We start from the raw sequence: 27,211 nt of genomic DNA, 5'->3' as shown, positions 1-27,211 counted from the left end.
TGTGAGATAGACCGAGAAAGAGGGGGGGTGGGGAGCTTTCAGTCTGTCTCTCTCTGTCTCTTAATTAGTTTTTTTGTGTTTTTCACTTTTCTCTAGGTATAGGGACAATAATACACATTAAATTCTTTGTATTTTTAGATTTAAGTGCACATAAATATTTTTTTTTCAAATCTCTATTCTTCAGAAAGTTTGAATTTGAAAGAGTATAAGTGTTTTCACTGAAATTCAGAGACTCAGTTGCAACAGTTCTAGGACTTGGCAAACTTTACTCCCTCCACTCAATGAAATGTGTTTTTTATTGGTACTTCACTTGGGTGTTTGATCTTCACTGTGCAGAATGATATATCTGTGCAGAGTTTGACACTTGAAAATTGTTTTCTTTTGTAAAGTTGAACCTTTTTGGAGATAAACCATATTTTTAAATATTATAAAACTTTTCTGGACAGGAGCTTTTAAGTACTTTGAAGAGCTTTCCTTGGAACCTGGACTTTTTAGCTTTTTCTGTCAAATTTTCGCTAAATTTCACTAAATATGTATTGACCATTAGTTAAATAGGTGTCACATGGTTTTTAGTTGGCAACATGAAAATCAATGTGAGAACACTGTTGTCATCCGAGAGAAAGTTGCTACCTTCCAGCCCTCACCCTTTGTCTCCAAAAGGGTGCTTCATGTTTCCAAGGACCGTCCATACGAGTCAAATATAAATATTGAATTGAAAAACGACATGAATTTGAAATAAAAAAGTTAAATTCAATAATAAGCACATTTAGTTCAATGCCACTATGAAAATTAAATACAATTCTTTATGCACTAATCTTGCCATATGTCACTCTCTACCGCATGTAATAATACAGTCTTTAATTGTATTAAACTTATTGTTTACAAGACTGGACAACAAATAACAGCAGACGGGAGCTGTGGAACAAGCAGAGTTGTCCTACTCTTCAACACTATAATGTGTGAAACATAAGAATTCAAGGACTTAAGGAGATCTGTATGCAAAAACTTTGATCTCCATTCCCATTCCTGTTTTATAAGAACAGTATAGTTCAATCAGTGATCCATTATCCCCAAGTTTCTTTCTTCAGCTTGCTGCTATTGTTTGGTAAGGCTCAAACCAAGATGGAGGAATGCAAATGATTTATTATACAAAATCATTTTTGTTGTATTACATTTTTTATTTATGCTCTGATTTTTTTTTTGCGATAACAGCATTTTTCGATGCCTGCTTGGCCAGCGAATAAACAGCAGGAACATGATATGATTTACATACAAAAGCATTCCTCGGTGCTGCTCTGACGACTCCAAAGCAGTCTGAGGAAGGAAACAGGATCATCTGTAACTCGCTCCTCTCTCAGTGGGACGGCACACAGAACTAATACAAAAAGCCTCTGTACATTTGTGTGTGTGCATAGTAGTGCAAATCATTTTGAGATATTTATCCTAATGTTCTTGAGTGAATTACTGTAGAATATGGGTTTTTGAATATTTGTCTCTGCATCTCCATATTGGGATATCTAAGTATTTTTGAATTCACGTACTGTCACAGTTTGCAAAAGTGCACACAGAAGAAAATACTATGGGACTTTTGAGGATTTCTTGAAATCTCCAAATACTGTTTGGAGTGTGTAATGGGACAGTGGATGTCACTAATCTTCAGTTCAGTTCAATTTCATTTATCAAATCGTAACAGAGGTTATCTCAGGGCACTTTTCAGACAGAGCAGGTCTAGACCGTAATCTTAATAATTATATTTACAGAGACCCAACATTCATCCATGAGCAAGCACTTGGGGACAGTGGCATGAAAAAATTCCCTTTAAACAATTAGAAACTTTGGGGGGGACATACCACAATACAGGTACCACATAAAATGTATAATAATAATGAAACTTATAATAAAATTAGTAATTAAATAATAGTGTTAATAATAATACTAGTAAAACTAAATATAATAATAATGAAGGTAATCATAATAAATGAAACGCGGGTGTTGAGCGGGATCATGGGGGCAGTAGGAGGTTTGCAGTCATAGATCCACAATCTGCAGGATCAGGGGCAGAAATACCTGCAGAAAGCGACAGGAGGAGAGAGGAGAGAGACGAAAAAGCACAAAGCTACGGGAAAGAGAAGAACTCAAGTTAGTAACAAGCATTGATGGGATATGAATGCGTACAGATAGAGAGGCAAGCCAAGGCAAGCTAAGCCAACCCTGAGCCAGCCCTTACTATAAGCTTTATCAAAAGGGAATGTGTTAACGTGGAGAGGATGTCTGCCTCCTGGACCCAAACTGGAAGATGGTTCCACAGTAGAGGGTCCTGATAGCTCTTCTCCTTAGCTTCTCTCCTTAGTAGAGTCTCCAAAAGATTCTACCTTTGGAGACTCTAGGAACCACAAGTAAGCCTGTGTTCTTGGAGCACAGTGTTCTACTTGGGTAATAGGTTACTATGAGTTCTTTAAGATATGACGGTGCCTGACCCTTTAAGGGCTTTGTAGATGAGGAGGAGGATTTTAAAATCTTTCTGGATTTTTTACAGTGAGCCCATGCAGAGAAGCTAACACAGGAGAAATATGATCTCTATTCCCAGTCCTGTCAGTAATCGCGCTGTAGCATTCTGGATCAGATGGAGAGTATTTAAAGATTTGGTAATACGAAATTACAATAATCCAGCCTGAAAGTAACAAAAGCACATACTCGTTTTTCTGCCTCTTTTTGAGACAGGATATGCCTGATTTTTACAAATTTACGTAGGTGAAAAAAGGCAGTCCTTGAAGTTTGTTTTTATGTGGGAGTTAAAGGACATATCCTGATCAAAGAGAACTCCAAGATTCCTAACGTCGGTGCTGGAGGCCAGGGTAATGCCATCTAGAGTAAGTATATCATTAGATAATGTGTTTCTAAGGTGTTGCGGGCCAAGCACAATAACTTCTGTTTTGTCTGAGTTTAACAGCAGAAAGTTGCTGTTCATCCAGGTCTTTATGTCCTTAAGGCATGCTTAAAGTTAAGCTAACTGATTGATTTCATCTGGCTTCACTAACAAGTACAATTGGGTATCATCTACATAACAATGGAAGTTAATGGCGTGTGTCCTGATAATATTGCCTAAAGGAAGCATATATAAGGTGAATAGAACTGGTCCAAGCACAGAGCCTTGTGGAACTCCGTGACTAACTTTTGAGTATATGGAGTATTTATCGTTAACGTTCACAAACTGAAATCGATCTGATAAATAGGACGTAAACCAGTTTAGAGCGATTCCTTTAATGCCAATTAAATGTCTCTCAGTCTCTGCAATAGGATGTGATGGCCAGTAGTGTCAAATGCAGCACTAAGATCTACCAAGACAAATAAGGAGACAAGTCCTTTGTTTGATGCAATTAGAAGATCATTTGTAATCTTGTGGAAAGGCTCAAAACAATATTTCATTTAAAGCAGATATCATGGGAAAAATCCTCTGATTTCACCTGTTGTATGAATTATGAATGGTGTCTGTCCAGGCAGAGGTGGCAGTTTTTATTAGTGTTGCAGAACCTCTTAGGGAGGATGTCAAGTTAGAAGCCAGTGACTTGAAATTGGAGGCAGCTGTCATTTTTCCATCTTCTTCCAATTGTTCAGAGCAGTTCAAGCTCCTGTAAAGAATATTTGTGTAATAGCAATGGTTCAGATAATATTGTGAAAGGGGTAATGTGAAAGCTGTTGCTTGTAGTAAAGAAGTGACAGGAAATTATCGACCAACTCTGAAGTTCCTCTTAGTACTACATAGCATTTTGGTGTTTATCAGCTCATTGTTTTGGTTTCAAGCTCACAGCTTCATTGTTTTGGTTCAGTCTCAACAGTGTTGTTTCCAGCCACAGCAGGCATCTGTTATAAGCAGGAAAGGTCTGCTTAAGCCACTGTTCACTATCGCCCCATCAGCAGACTGCACACAGATACAATTTGCGACTAGCTTGTGAACATAATGGAGCATTTAGCAGCAAAGGAGCCAGATATTTCCCTCCAGAGTTGGTGGAGACCACAAACAGAGCATAGAAGACATTTAATGGATTTTCATACTTCAAATGAATGCTAATATTGCTCCAGGTCTGCTGGTAAGTACAGTAGGTTTGCCATATCAACTTTGTAAGGTGGTAGAATGTCAATGTCTTCTTGTGGCCAAAAAAATTAACGTACGTTTATCCAAGTAGTTTTTTTTTATCCCAACCCATGATCCTTTTCTAACATTAATCAAGTAGTTTTTCTGTCTCAACCAAACTGTGGCAAATCAGAAAACAATCGTGCAGTATGTATCCATTTTGTAACAATCAAATATAACTGTTTTGGAAGGCAATAATAAACAATTTCATCCTGCTGATCAGGGCGTCAGATTAGAAAAAGCTCATATGTATCATTATCAAAGGCACCGTATATAAGACAGTGTATTATGTCAGTTAGTTATGGGTTTGAATAAGAGTTCAAGTCAAATAGTAATAGGCCTCATACTTCCTATAAAGCATCAAATATGTAATAAATAATAATAATAATTTAAATAATATTTAAATAAGTAAACAGTCTCAATTTGCATGTTGATTTCCCTTGCGAAGAGGACAGACAGAGATGAGTATCTTTCCCTCTTACCTTGTTTGAAGAACTAACAGTGGAGCCTAGTTCCTTTGTTGATTTAATCAGCCTTCTTCACTGGAGGAAACCCAAGTAAAAATGACACCATTTTCAGAGAATTTGCAATTCCTCTGAGCTGAAAACAACCCAGCTAGCATAGCATGTCATTTTATCTCAGAGGGTGAGCGAGGCGCCCTCAAGAGCAAAACAGGGCTTGGTTTTGTGTATACGTGGGCGTGCGTGTGTGTGTTTGAGTGAGCATGTCTCAGGAGAGGCGCTACAACAAAAAACCCTCAGCAGTACGCCAGACAAGGAAAGCAAATGACTACTTTTTTCTTTTTCAACGTTAATAGAAGAGTCTCAATATATTCCTGGTCTTTCACAGTAGGGGAAAGTTTAAGTACTTACCACATGCCTCTGTGAGCACTTCAACTTGTATGTGTGTGTTGTTGTTTGTGTGTTTATTGGTGTGTGTGTGTGTGTGTGTGTGTGTGTGTGTGTGTGTGTGTGTGTGTGTGTGTGTGTGTGTGTGTGTGTGTGTGTGTGTGTGTGTGTGTGTGTAAGTGCTGACGTACCTTGCTAATTTGCAATAACATTGCCATATTTTAGCATAAACACACTGCAAACCTATAAGGGATAGAGAAGTCTTAAGAAGGCTTAACTGTATGTTTCTACCTTTGACTTGTGCTATGTTGTGTTTGGAGGAAATTAACACTTCTGCCATGTTAGAGGTGATACAGCATGTGTGTCTTTACCACCAAGCAGTTTGCATTCCACATCATTTCTAGGGAATTTTGAACTCCAAAACCAGGGAGAAAACAGTTCAAATGTGTAATTGGTGTAATGCTAATTTAATCTTCCCCCTCTCCTGGATAGGTGCAGAGTCAGAGGGAGACTGGCAACAAGAAAAGTACTCAGAAAGGGTACTGCGCAAACACACAAACAAAGACACGCTTCTACGTGTAGAGACGCATTAATGAACATCCATATTTTTCCCTCTGGCTATAATGTAATGTTCAATTTAATGGTCTAATGTTCCTTAATGACTGTTTTATGTGCATGGGCTTATTGTGCATCTATCAACCTGAAGCACATCTAATCAGACAATTAGCCCTCATCTTGGGCTAATTTCCATGTATGTATTCATCACCATAACTGGCTTTCTAATGAGAACACAAATGGATTGTCACTTCTCTATCTCATGGTAGACACACACTCACACACACACACACACACACCTATCTATATATCTATGTGTCTGTCTGGACAAGTAGAGGAAAGCTTAATAGACAAAGAAAGCTATGAGGTAGGAGATATGAATACCTAACTATAGTTTAATTGATACTGTACAGTTAAACTAAGAAATACAGACCTGAGTCATTGCATGTTTACATGCAGGCTTGAAAAGGAATGTTTCAGTAGGCCGACTAAAAAGTCATCCACTGCAAACATGCGTGAGATAGCGTGTAATCCGATGTTTATGTTTTTCTGCTTGTAGATCGGTAAATCTCATCTCTGACTTGTGCAGTCAGGCTTCTCTTATTTTTCTTTTTGTCTTGTTGTCCACAAAGGGATTACTGATCATTACTCACAGCTGGTTTTTTTGTTTGCCATTTGCCATAGATAAAACTTCAAGGAAAAAGACTAATACCCAAAATTATACGAAGTAACAAATACACACGAGCAATCAAGCCAGAACAACTGAGTTTTGCGGGCAAAAAAATGGCAGTGCCGCATTGTCTCAATATCATTTTCATTTGTTGCAATTCTTTTTTTTTTGTTCTCTTTGTGTACTTACCCCATTTTCAAAAGTTTGTGGCTGGGATGTGACGACATCAAATTTTCATGTTGCAAAAATATCACAGTTAACGGCATTTTTTTTTTGGTGAAATGCTAAGTTTAAAAGGTTTAACTGGAAATTATTATAAAAGCAGCACAGTGTCTGTGTCTCTTTCATACATGTTGTAATTTCTTTTAGGCGTTAATAGTTGTGAAAGAAGCAAAAAATACTGCACACTATCGATCACTTGTACTCACGTTATTCACATATTAAGACCTTCATAAGAAAAAAAATCATTAATTTGACCTATCTGTTTATAAGACTATATGGAGTGCAAGAACTTTGTAGTAAGTGTTTCCTGCTGGGTGTTACTAGTCATATACATCTCAGTTTGTGTTTGTGTAGCCGCATTGGCACAAAATTAAGGTATCATTTGCACCTACTCAGACCCCCTTTAATCAGAATCGCAAGTTCAAGGAACAGTTGTCTTGGTTTGAGTTGGCAGAGGTGCACACACAAAACTACTGTACCTAAAGTCAACCAAACCATAAGCCTCTTTCTGTATTGCACATCAAAATAGAAAATGTGTTGTAATTATGACAAAATCTCACCAAAATTCTGTGTTAGATAACTGCATTTCATCTGCACTTACTGATTTGGGAATACACTGCACTGCCTAATGACACATGGGTTAAACAACTATGTTATCTTCATCGGTTAATTCAATTTTTCAGACAAAATAGGGACATGACCTCACTGTGCTTACTTACACACCGAACTGGTAAGATGTTCCACACAGATTGCAGTTTTAAACAGTGATCATCAGGAGTGTAGCAGGAGTCCTCAGGATGTGCCCCAAGCTCCAAAACACCATTTTTTCTTGATGATGAAAATAAAGCTGTTAGTTGTATAAACAGGATTATTATGAGTAGCTCTCATTTAATGCTCCATGACCACTGTACAGTCTTTGCAGTAGTGGCATTATTGTGTGCATATTAATTACCTAGACAGAATTTACGCAGCCTTCCACTTACTATAAGTCCCAAAATGGCCACAGATAATAACAGCCCCCACCATCCTTTTTATTGTGCTGCAAGTGACTGCAATTTATTCGATTATGTGTTATTTAGAAGTGAAATGTCTACTTGTATTTGTTTTCTGTACAGTTGTGATCTGCTTGATCTACATTATTAACCATTCCATTGCAACCAACATAACAACTAGTGCGCATGTTGAATCATCAGATGTGAGTCTTTTACATAGAGGTTTGAGCTGGTTTGACTGTGTTATGTTGTAATGCTGTGTATGTGCTTATGTGAGTGGTTTGATCTTAAATACTGTATATAAGGTTAACAATGGAAAAAAAAACCCACATCCTTATGCTGTGCTGTGGTGTGTCTGGAAATATATTAAAAGATTTATTTTCCACAGAAGAGAATTTTGGAGTGAACAAGGAACACTGCTGGGGGATAAAATATCTTCATTGTCTCCATCGTCTTAATGGACTGTCGATAGCAGAGAGAGAAAAGGCAATTGCAAAGAGGGAAAGGAAAATGGAGAAGGACAGGGGAAAAACAAAATGAAAGAAGTGATATGGTGACTTCCAGTGTTTGGCAATGTTGGTTCAATACTAACCCTTCCACTGATTAAATAGTGTCTCACTCCTGCAGTCATTAAACATGAGAAGGCGATCCACCCGCAGCACTAGCCTTGATTTCGAATCTATGAAACCATTAAAGATTATGTGTGAGCAGGCAGAAGGAAAATTGTTTCAGAATCAGCCAGTTTACTCTAACTGGGGTGTTCTTATTGAGCGTAGTTTCTGGGTATTAGCAGAACGAAAGCCTCTACAGGGTTTAAAAATGGTTATTGAAACATAAACATTTGTACACCAATAAAGACAGATTTAGGAAAGGCAAGAAAGAAGCAGCATAAACAGAGTGGAGACAGGAAGTGAGATTGACAGCAGTGGAAGCATTTGATCTTAAGTTTCCAATCAATGGGGACTATGGCCTGTGTGCCTGTGTCAGTCCTGATTATTGCAGCGGTGCCAGCACACAGTGGTGCGTCCAGAAGAGAAGTAGACAAACACAGCTCCTTCGTCTAAAGAGAGGTGTTTTGCACAACCTTGTGTAGATGCATCTGATCAGACATCTGAACTGCTTGACACGACTCAGAAATTCAACGCGACATTGGATACAGCATTTAGAAAACAGTAGCTAGTAGAGAGTAGCAGTAGTAGTAGAGAGTTTGACTACAACGCCAGTGTGTATATCTTTGTCACACCTAAGATATTCTGTAAAGACTGCACTGTCACACACAGTCAACCAAACTGCTACATTGTGACTGTAATGTGCAAGCAGTGTAGGAGTGCGTCTGCACTACGAGGAGTAAACATTGCGAATACATGACACAGGAAATCATATTAAACACAACATTACAGAAGACTATAAACTGCAACGTACGGACAGACAGAGCCCGGAGAACTACTTTAAAATCTGTGAATGTGAGTCTTTAAACTTCGACTGACAGCACTCGTATTTCATCCCATATATCTGGGGAGTTAAGATGTCAGGATTTTACTGACGTTTGCATGACACAGCGTTTTTGTTCTGTTTTTTTTTTTTTTTTTTTAAATCTCCTTTGTCATTACACACAACGTTTTTCCTCAGGTGGGGCTGGCCAGTATTACCTGACAAATTTATCTCAGTAATTAAACTGGTAATAAAAGCATTAGTGCTTATCTTGTTGAATGTGGGTTTGAAAGATAAACTTTATTGATCCTACAAAGGGAAACTTAAGTGTCACAGCAGCAAAAGAACAGCTGTATAGTATAGATACGGAAAAACTAGAATGCTATGAGCACCTGCTATACACAAATTTAAGCACTGAAAAACAATAGTAACCACAAAGTGTACTGAGACATAAAAATACCCCAAATAAGGGAACAATTTATATTTAAACCAAAGATGAGACGAGGTGGGAGCATGTGACTGGATATGTACTGGCTGTAGGAATTTTTAGGAGACTTTCAAAAGCTCTTACTGAACAACATGAACAAATGTAGGTTGGACAGTGACTCCTAACATTGGTATGTGTACATTTTTAGTTAGGTAGATACAGGGCTGCAGTGTGGTCTCTTAATGAAGCAGACCTGGCAGACTCAATGGGTCCTGTGAGCAAAATTGTTCAGCATTACCATAATCCAAACCATGCCATCCGCTTTTTTGCAAATTTCAGAGAACTAGTTTCATGCCAAATAAATGTCTGATTAGTACTTGGAAACAAGCACTTTTCTTTAGATTATGCTCTTTATATCTGTTCCCTTACTGGTGAGATTTTATGCTATTTCTACTTTTGCTCGGTTAAGATGTTGCTGCTGATAACGGTCAGAGCAGGCTGTCGCTGCGACAGGCTCTCTGCTAATGAACTGGACGTTTGTATCTCCTCCTCACTAGGTTATTCCTGGAACTGATAGCATCAGAGTCTGATGTCCTGGCACAGAGATGTAGCTAGGATACGCCATTCAATCTGACCTTACCTCTCTCTATATTGGAAGCTTCGTTAATTTGTCCCTGTGTTAGCTCCATCAGTACTGGATGTGTTAACAGTCTGACCCAACCTCTTAAAAACATGCACTTTCCCTTCAAAATATGATTGTCATTCCTGAGTGGTTTTCTTTACTGTGATTATGTCCAGGTGCCATTAATAATGTTTTTAATAGTATAATAGCTTTCAAAATCTGAAAACAATGGTTACTGATTCATGTATATTTTGTAAATTCAGTTTAACTCAATTGTATTTATAAAATGCTGAATCTTAACAGAGGTTATCTCAGGGCACTTTTCATAAAGAGCAGGTCTAGACCGTATTCTTTATAGTTATATTTACAGAGACCCAACATTCCCCCTTGAGCAAGCAGTTGGCGACAGTGGCGAGGAAAAACTCCCTTTTAACAATTAGAAACCCTGAACAGAACCGGGCTCATGGTGGGTGGCCGTCTGCCTTGACTGGGATGGGTTGAAAGAGGAAGAGAGAGAGAGAGGTCAGGAGGGAGGAAAGAGAACATAGCACAATACAGGTTCCACACAAAGATGCATGATAATAATAAGACTAATAATAAAACTTATAATTATAATAATAGGGCTAATAGTAAGACTAATAAAAATCAGACTGAATATAATTATATTCAGTAATAATATATGATGATAATAATAATAATAATAATCAGACTAAATATAATAATAGTAAGGCTAACAATAATAATTGAAGCAGTGCGTGAGCAGAATCTTTGGCGGCTGTAGGCGGTTTGCAGTTACAGATCCAGATTCTGCAGCTCTAGAGGCAGAAATACCTGCAGAGAGCGACAGGAGGAGAGAGGAAAGAGATGAAAAAGCACAAAACTACGGGAGAAAAGTTAGTATCAAGCATTCATGGGAGGAAAAGGGAAGGTTTTAAGCCTACTTTTAAATGTGGAGAGGTTGTCTGCCTGCTGGACCCAAACTGGAAGATGGTTCCACAGTAGAGAAGCCGGATAGCTGAAGTTCTATTCTTACGTGAATATGCCAGACAGATCCCTCAGTACTACAAGAGTCAGCTTAATAACCATAAAGCTTTACAAGCTCTGCTTTGTTTTCTTTGTTTCTTTGTTTCATTTTTTCCTCCTTGTCGTGAATTACAAACTATATTACTCTATATGGGTACAGTAAAAAAAAAAATCCAAAGATACATTTACAAAGTTAACAAAAAAAACCTCTTAATTTATATTCATTGTGTCCCACATGGATAAGTCAGATTGATCAAGGTGATGGCAGGAGTCAGGCACAACACAGTTTACGAGAGCCTTTCCCTGTGTACAGGTTGTACAATTTTTATAGCAGAGAAAATGCAGCTGTACAAGCAAAACCAAAAAGGACATCAAAGCAAGTTGCAACAAAGCACACAATTTTTCTAAATTGCAAAAGTACAAACGAGTCAAAAGGACAACAAAAACCAGGCACACAACAATATCCAGCCCTCAAAGTAAGTTTTTAAAGGGTTTGGCTTGATCTCATTAGACAGGTTGTTCAAAGAGTCTGGCAGAGCCCTGATGGAGAAGGCTCGCTAATCCATAGTCATCTGTCTAGACTGTGAAATGACCAGAGCAGCACTGCCTCAGGGATCCAAGTGTTGCTTGGGCTCATAGGGGCTCAAAAGCTCAGATAGAGCTAAGCGCTAGTCCAAAATGTGTCTTAAAGGTAATGAATAACATTTTTAGACGAGTCCTTCATTACACTGGTAGCCAATGAATTCAGGCAACAGACAGACAGTCTTCTATAAGAGCAAGCTTTCCGACAATCCATCGTGAAAGATCAATGAATTCTTGACATATCTGATGATAAGCAGAAATATAGTAAATCCAGCAGCTTCTTTAAACACGACTGGAACTGTACCCATAGATTTTCTACCTGAAGACGGTTAATGATTCCTCTGTGCTTAGCCTCATAAAATGATTGTCAAGGGACTTGACCAGTCAGATTATTTGTCTACATTTCATGGCTAAAACTCTTCATATCCCCTCAGTAATGAAAGTCTGACCAATCTCAGGCTCACAAATCTATCCCAACAGTTTGTAGCTTAATCAGTAATAGTAGTCCAATCATAGCTTTGTCAATAATTTATTTTACAGTGTGACTCAACTGGACATCAGTCAATAATGGAGGTCGAACCAATCTGACCCTTCTGGGACAGACTGAGAATTATAAAACTTGCAATATCGTGGTAGTTCTACGGACAGACTGGTTGATTTTTTTGTTACAAAATAATTCTGTGGATACTATTAAAATATTATATATGCCCACACCTTTTATAAATTATTGATAAACACTATATGTAGAATTTTCATGGATAATGGGCAACAAATTCATGAATTATGTTTCTACAGCGAGTTAATACTAAATATCATTCCACTAAAAGTATCAAATGTATTTCTGAAGTTTGGATACCATCTTCCCTGTTGCTTTATCAGAATATCTGTTCTTTTTTCTTTCCTCTGCTCTGGCAAGAGCTTCACTTTGTGTTGACTGATACAAAAGATTTTCACAAGAAAGATACTGAAAGACACGGCATGCCAAGTAAACGAAGATTGTAGAGGCTGATGGCGTATTTCAGAAAAATAGTGAATTAAAATAAAACCATAGCATTCACAAAAATCAGAAAAAGTCATTGACAAGCCCGTTTCAACTTGTGTGAAATGTGAACATTATTATCACTACAGCATGCTATTTATGTTTCCCCATTTCAATGTGAACACTAGATTTAGAAACAGGTTTCGTAGAAGTGGGACAATGTCACCACAAAACAGAGGCCAATACCCATAATAATTCCTGTCAATAAAACATAATGCCATGCAGGCTTTAAATTAACAACCTATTGTGGTCCTTTGCTATTGAGCTGTTTGTTTGGTAATTGAATGCAATCCCTGCTGAGCGCCAGGAGCACTTCTTCCTCCGCTATTGTGGCATTGAACAGACAGCACCAACAGAGGGACGTGTCAATCCTTTTGATCCCTCGTGGTTGCTTTATCGTTTGCGCGCAGCTTATGGTATTGGATTGTTGCTACATTTTATGTGTCATTTCAACCCACCTTTAAATCATAGAAGAGAGAGAAAAACAGATATCAAGGTGGGAGGAGGATGACTTTTTTTTCCCACTCCACCTATTTACTGTATATGAAAGGTACAGGAAGATGCGTTGTCATTTCTGTCCCAGAAGAAACACAAGCTTTTGAAAGAGGGAGATGAAAGGAGAGAAATGGCTTGCTAGAGAGAGACCAGCAGACAACAACAGCTCATGAGGTGACAGATGAGAGGCTTTTGAAGTGTTTTTTGCCCATTTTCTTTTGTTTTAGGTCATGCCTGACCAAAAAGATAGGGGCAGAGAAGTGAGTGAAGGGAAGGGAAAAGGAGGCAGAGGGCTACAAGTGCCTGTCAAACTCAGATAGGTTGTTTGATGCGTTTTATGCAGGTACCATATAGAGGAGAGACAAATTTGAAAATAGTACTGCTTTCTAAAAACCTTAGACATATGCTTTGCACCTATTTCACGCAAAATAACAAATACTAAAGAATTAACTAAAAAGAAAGAACTAAAGAAAGAACTAAAAACAGAACATAACTGCGAGATATAATACAGATAAAAATAAAAGTTGTTTGTTTTAGTCTGCGCTGATTGTGATTGAAATGCAAAGCAACTTTTTGTTTAGTTTACTAGCACTTTCTACCTTTATATTTTTAATTTCATTATTTTTTCCACTCTAAAATGACCAGCAGGCAGCTCTGAAATGGAAAACGAGTTAGCTAAAAGCCACGTATTGTGTCAGAACAGAATAGAGGAGCAGTGGGTATTCAGCTGCAACAGACCAGTGAGATAGAAAAAAAAATTATTCAATTCCTCCTGACTCACAGCTGGCTGAACTCAAAAAGGAATTAAGCATTTACCTCCACTGTCTAAATTCTTTACTGTCCTCTCTCACTCTTTCATCCATATGTTCTGTCTCCTGTGCTCGTTTTCTAGATCACTCTCATCTTTTCTGTCTTTCCCCTCTGGTAGCCTTTTTATCTCATTCAGTCTCAGTGCTTTTCTTCTCATGCTGTCTGTCTGAATGATTCTTTTGTTCTGTCTGCTCTCTTTGTAACTCTTTTTTTCGGCCTGCATCTGTAGTTACAGTTAGTCTCATTACTCGTTTTAAATTAAACAAACAAATTCAAAATAGGCAATGAGACCAATAATCTTTCTGCTGAGGCTGAACCAGAGATGTAGTAAGAACTACTTAAGTCCAGTCAAAGAGAAGTGTGAGTCTGAGTCATGGTGGAAAACAAGAAAGAGTTGTGACGGAGTAAAGAAGGAGTTCAGATACATGTAGCAATGAGATCGAGACAAGATTAGGACCCAGAAAATAAGAGTACTCTCTCAAGACAAACCTTGGGCTAGAATTTAAGTGATAGCCATTCAGTTTTTGTTTTGTTTTGTTAGTTTTGAGTATTAGGTACGACATACACCCTAAAGAATACAGTCAGTTGGATAAAATCATGCAGGATCAGGAGATCAACAGTGGTGTAATCTTTTACAAAGTAGTGCACAGACTGTAAATTGCATCTTATATTGTGCATACACTTGCAAACAACTGTTAGTGACACTGACTAGACGACTGAAAATTACAGTAAATGACAAACTTCTTTTAATTGGTTGCATGTTGTCTTTAACAGACTGAAGATATGTAAGATGCTCATCTAACACCTTTATCATTCCAAATAAAACTCTTCGTAGGATTTCCAAATGGCTCCCGTCTGCTGTATTGGCCACTGCCTTAACTGACAAAAGATAACAGAGCTTCAGTTGGACTGAACTCAACTTACTCTGGCCATGTAAAATGTAATTATGGAGTATGCTACCGAAATAGTGTATTATGGCTCTTTATGAGTTTTTATGTTGCGCCACCGTGGTACATAGTATGCAGGACATTATGTCGCTAGGCCGGCGTGTTTGACTCTATAAACAAATTGTTGTGAACATGATGACGCGAACGATACATAGTAGAAACATCTTACTTTAGACAACATGATCTGGTTAGATTTTAGAGCACCTGTATGCATAAATGTACATATTTATGAGGGAACATTGATTTCCCAGAAATTGCTGTAACTCCTTATGACTTTACGTTTACAAGTTCAAGACAAACTACCAGTACTTTGAGCATATGTGTTCTTTTGTCAGGGAGATCTTTTGGGGACATAATGCAATCAAAGAACCTCTTTTCAGTGGTTTTTGTAGGATAGTGGAGCTCTAGCGGCATAAGCTATTTCAGGCTGTAGCTATATAGACAATATTTAGTAGCATAAATCCATTTGTTGTTTCTGGTCTCTCGAGGGAATTTGCTGATTAAAATAAAAAGAGATAAAAATTGCCAGCTTTACTTGTGATAATCAATAATCAAATTCATCAATGTATCAATAACGCACGCACATCTATTTTGGACTAAACAACTGATATGGTCAACTTTTACAACTATAAAGTATCAGTCACAGCAGTAATAGTGATGTTGGCACGGAGATTTAATTGGTGACTGTAGCCTAAAATCAAAAATAAAAATCGTTTGTAAGGAGGATTTTATTACTAGTGTTTTCTCTGAATAATAACATGAAATGGACCATTTCAAGCTGCAATCAGCGATAGCTAAAAATGTTAAAAATTGTTAACTGAACCGTCCCAGAAAATTAATTGGTGAAATGTGGCTTCAGAGTTGCATATGGAACAATTTTTACTTTATTTTATTTTACCTTCCTTAGCTGTGCATTAGCTATTAGAAAATTAGTAGAAGAAGTCTTAGAATTAGAAAAATGCAAACATCTGAGGTATAGATTAAAAGACAAATGCCTTGAGGAGATGGAATACTGTGTAGCACTTTACTGCATGTTATCTCAGTTCTCCCTGGAAACATTTCTTTACATCTTCCCTGATAAATCGATCACAGTGTGCAGCATGCAGTCATCAGCGGCCTGAGGTCGTATCATTTGCTGTAGGATGGAATCCATTTCTCGGTCCCATCTTTGCTCTGAAACAGCCCTGAGACGGAGGAAAAGACTTGTGCAGCCCTCCGGTTGTGGGAGCAGCCAATGAGCAGAGCCCAATGGTCCTGAAAGACAAGGCAATTTGGCCAGAGTGATGGGAATAATGAGAAAAGCATCGTAATGTTGCCAGAGTCCAATTTACAAGGTGGAGAGAGAGATTGAGAGAAAGACAGAGAGAAGCAGGGTGAGAGAAGGAATAGAAGAACGCAAGAGGTGGGGGAGAGAGAGTGATCACCCCCACAAAAAGGCCTGGTATTGGTTTTGTGTTCATGTTGAGGTGGCTGCACATTAACCTGTGCAAATGGAGGTTATGGCTTTACTTCCATAGGGCGAGCAAGGCGGGGATAACAGGGCTGCTGCCAGAGAAAGAGAGAGAGAAAGCAATGAACGTAGCAGAGAGAAAATTCAGTCTTTCCATTTCTACACTATGGGACTTTCAGCCTGAGAATCAGCCACAGATACATCATTATACAGCATATCTCTATAAGAACAGATTTACTGCAGAGAGTGAAAAAAAAAGACTTTTAGGGATAAAGAAAATCCTCAAAGAAAGACAGAAAATGAAAACCCAGCCAGAGAGATAAAAGGAGATGGTGAAAATGATAACAAAAAAGATAATGAAAGATGAGAACGGCAAATAAGAGAAGACAGACCGGGATAGAGCAATGGTGATTTTGTGAAAGAGGTGAATAAAATCCTAACGAAGAAAAAGCGTGAGTACAGCCGAAAATTCTCCACTTGGCCACTGTCTTCTGACTCCACATTATAACACAGGAGTGTGATGCTGCAGAGCGGGGACAAGATTTCAGCAGTTGGACCCCCCCGCCCCCCCACAGATCAACATCCAGCCTGCAGCATCTTAAACCAGAAGCAGCACTTGATGCCACCCTTTGCAATGACTGCTCATGATCATAGTGTCTCTCCGACCAACTGTGTGTCTCTTTGTCTCAGCAGCTGGGGAGGCGCTGGAGATTACCATCGCAGCTGGATTACGGAAGACAATTGCTTCATAAACGTTTTCACTGTCCTCCTCTCGACTCGTAAAGGGATAGTGACAGTGAACTGCTCCCGAGGCTGACTTATCTGTTCTCGCTGAGCCCCTCCCTCAGGGCCGCGGAGAGGAAAGAGACCACATACACAGATTGAGACATAAGTCTACAGGGCAGATAGCAAGCACTTAGTCGGGAGGCAACAGTCTGAAAAGCCCTGTGGCCATGGAAAGACAAGTGAGACACACGTACACAGTGAGAGTTAATGAAGCCTTCCAGTGCATATCCCTCCATAATCTAATGGGGATGCTAATCTCCTGTGGGTCCCTAACTGCTAAAACACACAGATACACACACACCTACACACACAGTTTTTACAGAGAGAGAGTGCGATCACAAGCAGTGTGTGGGAAGCGAGGCATTCTGTGGCTGCTTCTTGTTTCATGATGCAGCTGGCTGGATGAGAGAGGTCTATTTAGCTGTTTGCTCTTATTCTTCAGCTTTCTTTTTTGTATATCTTGAACCCTCTTGTCATTTCTTGTTCTTTGTTAAATCCCTGTAGTCATTTTACTCTTTTGCCTTTCTGTAATTATATTGTGTTATTTTTGTAGCATACTATTTCTTTCTGTGTACATGTTTTATTTTGTTGTCTTGGGCTTTCCCTCATGTTTTTTTTTTTTTTTTTTTAATACGTGATGTTTTCTTTCTTCACAAATTCCAGGCTAAACCTTTCCACACCATTTACACTTTGCACTAAATACAGTCTGTATGTGAGTAACTTACGCAGATGATGGAAACAGCGCGTTAATGCAGCACCTCTGAAGGTGTCCGTCCAGGTGTAAATGCAGTCTACACAGCACATTTTGAAAGAAAGCCCAAGGAACAAAAACGTCAAGACCTATTGTCAATTTTGCCATCCACTCTGCTTCACTGAAAAGCTTCGAGCACAATACACTCCCACAAGTCATGGCTCCTTTCACTCATCTGTGGTGGGGGAATCATTATGGATGAGGAAGGGAGTAGTGCTCACAGCAGCTGTTAATGCTGTTGTGGTAATAACAACCTGTCGTCAAGTCATGAAAGACAACTCTTCACACCTCCAGTGAAAACTAAGAATGAGCTGTACAGCACCATGAAACCCTGGGTAATTCTTTTGACAATAGTGTGGCGCTGTTTTCCCCTCCAAAACCAAAGTCAAACATTAACTTAACCACAACATTTTTCAAGTTTGAGCCTCCATAGGAAGCCCAGACTTTTCACATCACTGCACTGTGTGAAAGGTTCCTTCAGTATGATGAACCTGGGAACTGTAGTGTATTTTGAGTTGTTTCCACATATTGTAAATAATCGCTAGACCGCTAAATGTCCATGGATCACACTGGTATAAAGCTAGAAGAACAAAACCAAATGAACAATTTTCTCCTGCTTGAGGGACATACAGTCAGTGCCTACCTTGTTTGGTAAACTTGCTTGTTAACTCAAACTGTCAGCTCCTCTGAACGGTGAATAATGTGCCTACAGCTGAATGTATTAAGTATGCAGACAGGGTCAAGAGGTTCAGTTACTGCTCCCCAGTAAAGATTAAAATCAGCAAGTTGTGTGATCTATGCAGAGTTGCAGTTGTTGCCAGATGGGAGGTACGGGAAATGAAGAGAGAAACAAAAATCATGTAGTCAGAGGCAGCTCTGTGTATGAGGGGAAAAAAAGAAAAATGCCCTCGATACGAGAGGTCAAAGGAAAACCATGAAGGAGAGACACAAGTAGGGAAGTAAGAGCTTGGTGAGTCATTTGTAGATGACTCAAGAAACCTGACAGTGACATCCACTGTCTGCACAGAGCTGATGTTGTGAGGCAGGAGAATGAGTGTGTAGCTCAAAAGCCAGAATCAGCAATAACATCATACAGACACCCAGGTTATAGATCCAGCATGGGCGAAATTCCCTAATGAGCATCACCAGCACATTACTAAAGTAAGGCCTCATAGAATTTGGCCTTTCTTGGAGGTACAAGCAGGTCACACCCACTGTTAGGTAGGTATACCTAATAAACTCCTTACAGCATCTATATCAAGGTCAAATAGGCCAACATATATTCCACAAAAAAAAAAAAAAAGGATAAGTAAGCCTTTAAATCAGGATCTGTTTATAAGCAAGGGCATGTAATGAAACAGCCACAAAGCAGCATAAAACCCTTTGCAGCTTTTGACCTGGTGAGTGCAAAGACAAATCCCAGTAATTCCTAAAGGGAAATTTGCATTGGACTCCCTGATTGTTACCGACACCCTTCCTACTCAGCCTCTCCACACACTTCAGTGCAGAAAAAGTTTATAGTGAGTTACCAAAATGCCAAACGGACCCAGTTTGGAAAATTATGACACACTGGTGTATCACAAAATTGATTTTTATGTCGCTGGAGTTGGTACAATGAGTTCTAGTCTACAGAACACAGTGTACGCGGTACCACAGCGGAGTTCAAAGCAGAGTGGCTAGCTACTCTGGCTAAAAACAAACCTGTCCTCTCAAGCAGCAAATTCAGTTGTTGGTACAAGCCCAGGAATAAGAGATCAGGAAGCAAGGCCAGGAAAGCACAGTTTGTTATTAAGTAGGAAAAAGTGATTGACAGTTAAATTAGTTCATAAACCCAACAATATTAGTATGTAGTAGCAGGTTGTTTTTTTTTTTCTTTTTGTGTGTGTATCCATTCTCTTATTGTAGTTTTTCTGCTTTCTTTTGTTCTGTTTTTGTACAGTTCAGTAGAGTTGACTGAAGGACAGCAATATCATCCATATAAATGTCAAAATCAAAGGCGGGGGTTTATATTTAAAGGCAAGAATCATATTTTCCTACCTCAAACTTGCTATTTTTGTCCTCATCTATAGTATGTTTCCATTTCCTCATTCTATTTTTCCCCCTTTCTTGCGTGTACATGTATCAAATATAGGGCTCTGATGTGTGCATGCATGATTATTCAAATTGCACCTCTGAGGGATATTTGTGAAAGATGAGACACTGGTTTAATGTTATTAGTCTGTAAGTGTTTGTTTGACTCTGGGGACATTAGGGAAAAGGAAGAAAGCTTAGAGGTTTACTGTTGTTATTTTTTCAATATTTAATGTTCCCAACAAGATGTTTTTTCCAATTTCTACCATCAATTTGTTTTACCCAGGATATGTAGAGAGACTGAGAATGCTCCTCAATAACTGCATTTAAATACGGGATGGCTTTAAGAATTCTGCATCAAAACTTGTTTGTATATCATATTGATATATAAATATCATACAGAATGTACATTAAATCTTTTTTACATAGTTTTATATACTCTCCCGCCATCCAGCTCCACATCTGTAGCTACTGTAGGCAATAAAGGGACTCTTTTCAAAGCATCCACGTGAAGAAGACCTGGATTAATATCTCCGTGTAATCAACACCATGCTTTTTTAAATTGAATTCCCTGTTCGTATCGACTCGGTTGCCCGTAAACCACATCGTAGATGAAAGAGAAAGATATTGTCAAAAATTCACGACAAAAAAAAAATCCAAAGTTCACCTTAGAGAGAAATGAAATCGAACAAAGATGAAAAAAAAAGTTAGAAAGACAAGATCAAAGTGATTTTTTTTTTTTTTTTTTTTTACATTAAACTTTTAGGCGTGCCGGTTTTTGTGATTCAATTTACAGTTGGAATTTTTTTCCGAGTGGCTTCCATTGTGTAAGATGAACATTTCACCTTTTCCTTTGTGACATTGCATTAAGTGTCGTGATGGTTTTTATTATAATTGGAACAGGCAGTCTCATTTCAGCCTCGCAGGGGGGAACTCATCCAATTTTTCCCAAGAAATCAAAAGGTAATACATAAAGTGACAGCATTGTTTCAGAGGATTCTCAAAATCATTAAATTAATATTTTTCTACATGCCCAGAACATTTAGCTGTGAATAAATTGGAAACATGGACACACATACGCATGTATACTCACTTTGCCATGCAGCTAAATTACTTCACAAGGGCTTTTCTTTGTACTTACACCTTTAGAAAGCTTCTCTAGATTGAGAAGTCGCAGGCTGACAGTTCTAATTATCAAGGCTGGTGGACTGTTATTGACATGAAAGGTAAGAAACACTCGATACTTGGTACACAGTGTATTTTTATGCTTGTGTATGCTTGTGTACTCACGCGGGTGTGTATTTTTGCATATGACTGCGTATTCGAGTGTGATGTAGGTTTGAAGGTGTATGAATCAGCGTACTTGGTCTTGTGTTGGCTCATGTGCTCATCTAAGTGTGTGTGTTCCCTCTCCTGGAAAAAAAAAAGTGAGTAAATTAAACTAGTTTTTAGTGCCTGAAGCATGTTGATTTTCTTCTCTCTGAGCGAGTAGGTCTGTCCTTAATTGAGCCTCCATGAAAAACCTCCTCTTGTTGTGCATGGTAATGCTTGTGGGCATCAGCCTTCACCATGACCCCATGACTACAGAAAAATATTGTGACTTTGAACCTCTTTCAAACTTTTATCACAGTATAAAACTATATATAGGGTTTCCTTAATGTACTGGTATATGGTAGACAATATAAAAAGAGTATGCCTTAAAGGAAGACACTTTGCATGCATACACAAGACCTTTATCTATTTTGTTTATAGTGAGATAAAAAGGTTGCATGACACTTTTATCACATGATACATCTATTTTTACCTCCATTTGTTTGTTGTAAAAAAGAAGTCTCAGAAACTAGTATAGAATAAAGCCTGACTTAGATACTGGCATGTCTGATATTATTAGCCAATTTTAGCTTATAGTATATTTATATACTTATTTATTGTTACACGTACAATACACATTAATCAACATCACAGTAAATGCGTCACTGTTAGAAAAAAGACGAATTTTCAACTGTTCAACCTGGGCCAGATATTAAGTTAACCATTAAAACAACAATGAAACACACAACAAGTAAAATCAGAACAGAAGAAAGTGAGCAAAGATCAAAAAATCAGCTCACAAATCAGTCCTAGCACATACAACTGCCAGTAAGTGACAAGAACTTGCAGCAAAGAAATGCCAAAGATATGTGTATAGCTGACGAAAAAATCCACCACAATGTCCATTCGGTAGATGTTCTGGAGCTTTCGATCATATCACACAGTCTTTATCAGCAGATAAAGCAGAGTTGCCCGTTTGTCATGAAATTGTATTTCATGTGATCACTTTAAGGATGTCTCGTCCATGTCGGATCCATGTTTAATATATTGAGAGCCAATGTCATCATTACATACATGTAATTACAATTATTACATTACATGTAGTTTGTTCACCAAAGAGCACAGACTTTTTTTTTTTTTTAACCTGCTCAGTATACTGTTTGTCTCGATCACAGTTCTTTAACAGCCAAGTTGATAACGCTTTCATTTTCAAATAATTTCCGTGACATTTCCTGGAAAGAATTATCTAATGTACTACTTATCATAGGGGAAATAGAGACAGTTTTCACTTGGCACACTACAATACATAATCCCAGTTAATTGCTAGTGTTATCTAGAAAGTGTTTTAGTTGGTGCACGGCACTTCACATGAACATGACAAATGTGAAATTTGTCCGCAGGCAAGCATGCAGTTTAACATATATGTATACAAGGAGCAATGTTTCAAATGATAAATAAATAATAAATGAATATTTAGTTTAAACTGAGCTTTTCTCTTACCATATTTTTTCGAGGAAACTTCTAAGACATTATAAAGAAATGATTTGAACATTAAGAATCCATAAAGGCTAAGGGATCTTTCTCAAAAATGTTTGTTAATGGTGGTAAAAAACTAATGTCAACTGATACAATATATTGTCATTGGATTTTAGTAGAAAACCCAATATAACATAGTTGCTATATAATCGGTTGATCTCGAACTGTTTTCTGTGTCGCCTGTTGCAGCAAGTGAGTGAAACATAAATGTAGTGCCATTTAACACCATCACATCTTTTAAGCATGCATCTGAGCCATCTACTGAAGCTAGCTGAAGGGACACTGCTTCAGCTAATGGCTTTGAACAAGACGGTTCCAGTTGGCTTTGTCAATCACACTCCTTCACCATCTGCATGCTTCTAATTTGTTTGGTGAATTCAGCAGTTAAATGGCCCGTGTCGTGTCAGACAGCAGCTGCATGCTAGAGGGTAGGTTTCAAAGTAGAACATTTTCCATCTCTTCAGTTTTGGGCGAGCGGCATTGGTTGGCAGTTGATTCCAGCAAGGCCAGATTCATTTTTAAAAGCATTAGCGGCACTGTCTAAAACAAGGCAGGCTGTAGATTGTAAAATATGAACGGCTATCTTTCCCCAGTGGGTCTTTTATGATATACTGTATGTGTCAAAATCTTTTGTGCGTTTCTGTTCACCATGCACAAAACACACACATGTACACGTACACACAGGTTGTTCGACTTTGTCTCGAAATGAAGGGCGTGCTCAGGTAGGTGCAAAAGATCTTGAAAAGTGAAGTGCGACTGGTGGTGAGGAATATTGATCATGTGAGCAGGAAGTCTGGGGCATTTATTATGCATCAATTTAAAGAAATGTTTTCTCTGAGTGAGAGAAACTTAAAGTATGAATGGCTCATACACACACACACACGCACACACAAGCTGGGATTCTCTCCGTTTCTTATTTATGTGCAAATATACTGGTGTTTCAACATTTCCACCATAAATGATCAAAAAAGCCTGAGCCAGTTACATGTGATAAGAAGACTTCCATCTGGCTCTCACAAAAGGCGCCAGCTGAGTGCAATAGCCTGCTTCACCAACATGAGATGCATTGCTGTGATAAAAGGGGCTCTTGAATACAGACTACACACGCTCGTCTGTGAGATGTTTTTTTTTTTTTTTTTTTTTTCTCCTCCTGAACCATCTGCATAAACATTCACAGACATTAACATGCTGAAACTCAAGGGAATTGTTCTTAAAATTACTGTAAAGCACACATGAACTCACACACATACTACTGATATAACTGCTTTTCAGTCCTGTACAAGCAATTGTCCCCATACTTGCACGGAAAAACATCTATGCAGGTGGAGTACGATGTCTGATTCGGCAGCGAAAACTCAATGAATTAAAATCCCCACTTTAAAAGCTCTGCACGGTCTTGTCTGTGCTGATATGTGACAGTCTGCTTAAAGGATCCACATCAGTTTTTCCTCTGTGCGGCTTTTATTTCAGTGTCTGCCTGTTCTCACATCCCCACTCAATGGAGAGGGGATTACAGCAGCATCACTCAAACCATGTCTTTACTGAAATCCATCTATCAGCTCTCTTCCTGGGCAATATTTCTATATTCCTCCCAAGTGGAAAGATCAAATATTTGGTATTGCACAGTGAAATACAGTCAGAGGTTCTTAGCTGGTTTCATAATCCCCGGAAGAGTCTCTTTTTTTCCCCTCTAAAGCTAATTATTTTACATTAGATCAAAGGCATTTATGTACCATTTACAGAGGATAAGATGATGGCAGTGGGACTCCCCCACAAGCACAGAAACACACACAGAATAGACACACACGAGCACATATGTTTCGATGTTGCCACACTAGCAACAACGCTGGTACAGCTACAGTATGTACTTTGAATACACATTTTCATGCAACACAAACACAAGCACTGACTGCTTTTTTCATTTAAACCAACTCTTTATGTCTCCCTTTCTTGATCTTCTCCCAACTTTCTACTAATTTCCCTCCTCCACAGGTGTGAGTGGACAGGAGTGGTGAGGTTTCATCGCAGCATGCCACTGGCACAGCAGTATCACAGGGCCACTGTGCCCAGTGCAGGCTGGATCCTGGTTTTGGCTCTGTTTCTTGTTCTACAGGTAAAATTTGCTCAGACAAAATAACCCTGTCTTTTTTTTTTTTCTTTCTTTTTTTTAATGAGTGCAGCTGCCCAGGGCTAGGGCTTTTTTCACATTAATTATTTATTTGCAATCTACTATTTTTGGCAGCCGCGTTAATCACTTGACTCTGGGCACAAATCCACTCAAATTCTGTCCTGGCCGGTTTGAGTATCAAAGGGAAATGATGTTTCAGACTACCTGCACATGAGGCTAGAGCTGCATGTCACAGGCAAAGAGTCAGCATCCCTGCCAGTTGATAATCTATGTAGAAGACATTGAAATAAAGATAAAAAATTTATCTTATATTGCAGTGAGGAGCTAGTTAGTCCTAGCGATAGAAATATGATAAGGAGACATGTAGGATTTGACTTTTATTTCATTCTAACATAACTCTGTTTCGCTGTTTGTTTGTATTTTCAGTTTGAATTCAATTTTAACATGAAAAGTGTAAAGGCTTTTAGGATGAGGACTTGCAGTATTAGGGTGTATATAGGGTGATTGGCAAATATAACGCTATCTTGAGTAACATTGGCTGTGGTTGGTGGAGTGACAGAGCTGCTAAAGTTAGCCTAAGCTCTAATAACATCCAGGAGGAAATACTGCACAGTGGATGTAGTCGTGAACATGTGATATGCTCCCTGGCCTTAGAAGTAAATGCCTGGTTACTACTGTAGGTAGGAAGCTGCTTAGCCAATTACACGTTACATGGGGTCAGAATAACACTGTTTAATCCATTTCTTAAACTTTCACAGTTGTGTTTTTGGGTTTGAAAGTCCCAAAAAAATGAAATACACCCTCCAAACTCTTTAAATACAGAGTATAATACTTACTGCATCCCTATGCACATCACTTTGTTTGGGGAATGGGTTTAGCCAATAGTCAATTTCATGCATGTGGTGCTAGAAATCATATACTAATAACTCTGTAATAATTTCCTCAATCGAATATTTTAACAAATCTACAAATTTCATATTCAACGACACGTAGCTACTGAGTTAATCCAGGTGGGTTGTCTGCACGTGGCTTTATTTCTTGCTTGTCATTCCTTTCTCCTTGAAATTTTACTTGCTTATTTAATATTAAAAATTCTCTGAGCTCTCTGCCAGACATACAGAAAGCACAGTCTTAAAATACTGAATTGATGCCACAGCCTTTGCAAATGACCCACATTTTTAATGGGAAAATTGTTGTGTCAGTGTCACAGCCAGTGCGTAAATCCTTCATATACTGTATATTAGTCATCTTGTTTTGTGTCCCCCTGGGTTCTTTTCTTAGTCTTCACTTCATCATTCACACAAAGACAAGATAGAATGGACAAAAACAACTGGAAATCCCTGTGTCCAAACCATTGTGCAGGGTTTTTCGTTTCATATTGTCTCTCTCTCCAGGTTGCCACTCATGCTGCTCCATCAGGAGACAACAAGCTGGTTCGTACCACCAGAGTGAGGAGACAGACCCCAGGGGGGGATCAACCGGATTCCTCAGCCAACCAGACCCTCCGGGAGCAACCTGTGGTCTTTAACCACGTCTACAACATCAATGTTCCCTTGGAGTCTCTGTGCTCTGTTGACTTGGACGCCTCGGCACCTCCTGCCCCGGGTGAAGGTGAGGTCTTCTGATTGATCGAGTGTTTGGGTTCAAACCAACTGTAGCCATCTTATCTCCTGTCCTTGAGACACATTTCGGTCCCAGAGAACCACAAAGTCTTCAAGTCATATTCTGTTCATTTTAAAGGTTCACGTGCTGAGCTGGGGTCTAGACCTCCTGTGGAGGGTCCAATGGAACCAACTGGACCAACAGAATACACTGAGCAGACGCTGGATGCTGACAGCCAGGTAGTTTTTTTTTTTTTTAAGTTGAGTAAAGTTCAGCTTTACATAATTGATCTCCGCCACTTGGAGACAACCAGTTGCAGTCGTTCTGACTCTCTCCTGAACAGAGGCACAGTTGTTTTCTGCTCCAAATCAACTATATAAATCAGCTACCCCATTCAGAAGGATATAATTTTAGCTAGTTACTAGGACTTGAAAAAGAAAACAATGTTAGGAAACACATCACACAGAAAGTGCACTATTTTGTTGTGTGCCAGTTCCGTGGCAACAGGAGAACATAACTTTCCAACCTGGATGTAAGAAAAAAACATCCAAGCTGAGAATGTAAATTACTAATTAATTAATTAATTCCTTAAACATCTCCGATGGGTTCAAGCCTGTGAGAGGCAAGAGGTAGCCTGCTGCTTCGAATTTGTACCTGTGAACAGGGAATAAGACATGAGGGTAGTTAATTGACTCATGAGGAACGAAACATTTCTAAAGGACAGCACCTGCTTCATCACACATAGTCATTTACATTTAGATTTTTATGATGAGTGCTTATTT

General features: G+C 38.7%; 1 protein-coding gene across 1 annotated transcript in view; it reads left to right on the top strand.

Annotated features, from left to right (window-relative positions):
* The window catches only part of tnr (tenascin R (restrictin, janusin)), a 169,472-nt gene that overhangs the window by 74,583 nt on the left and 67,678 nt on the right, over positions 1 to 27,211 (top strand). The window contains exons 5-7 of the mRNA XM_040143972.1: positions 24,692 to 24,812; positions 26,222 to 26,438; positions 26,568 to 26,668. Of these exons, the coding sequence (XP_039999906.1) occupies positions 24,729 to 24,812; positions 26,222 to 26,438; positions 26,568 to 26,668 (402 nt within the window). The 5' untranslated portion in view covers positions 24,692 to 24,728. The remainder of the gene's footprint in view (positions 1 to 24,691; positions 24,813 to 26,221; positions 26,439 to 26,567; positions 26,669 to 27,211) is intronic.

This window comes from Xiphias gladius, chromosome 14 (assembly GCF_016859285.1).
Source record: "Xiphias gladius isolate SHS-SW01 ecotype Sanya breed wild chromosome 14, ASM1685928v1, whole genome shotgun sequence".
In the NCBI taxonomy this organism is placed as follows: Eukaryota; Metazoa; Chordata; class Actinopteri; order Istiophoriformes; family Xiphiidae; genus Xiphias; species Xiphias gladius.
Note: the sequence above shows the minus strand (reverse complement) of the source record. Positions and strands in the feature narration are given on the sequence as shown.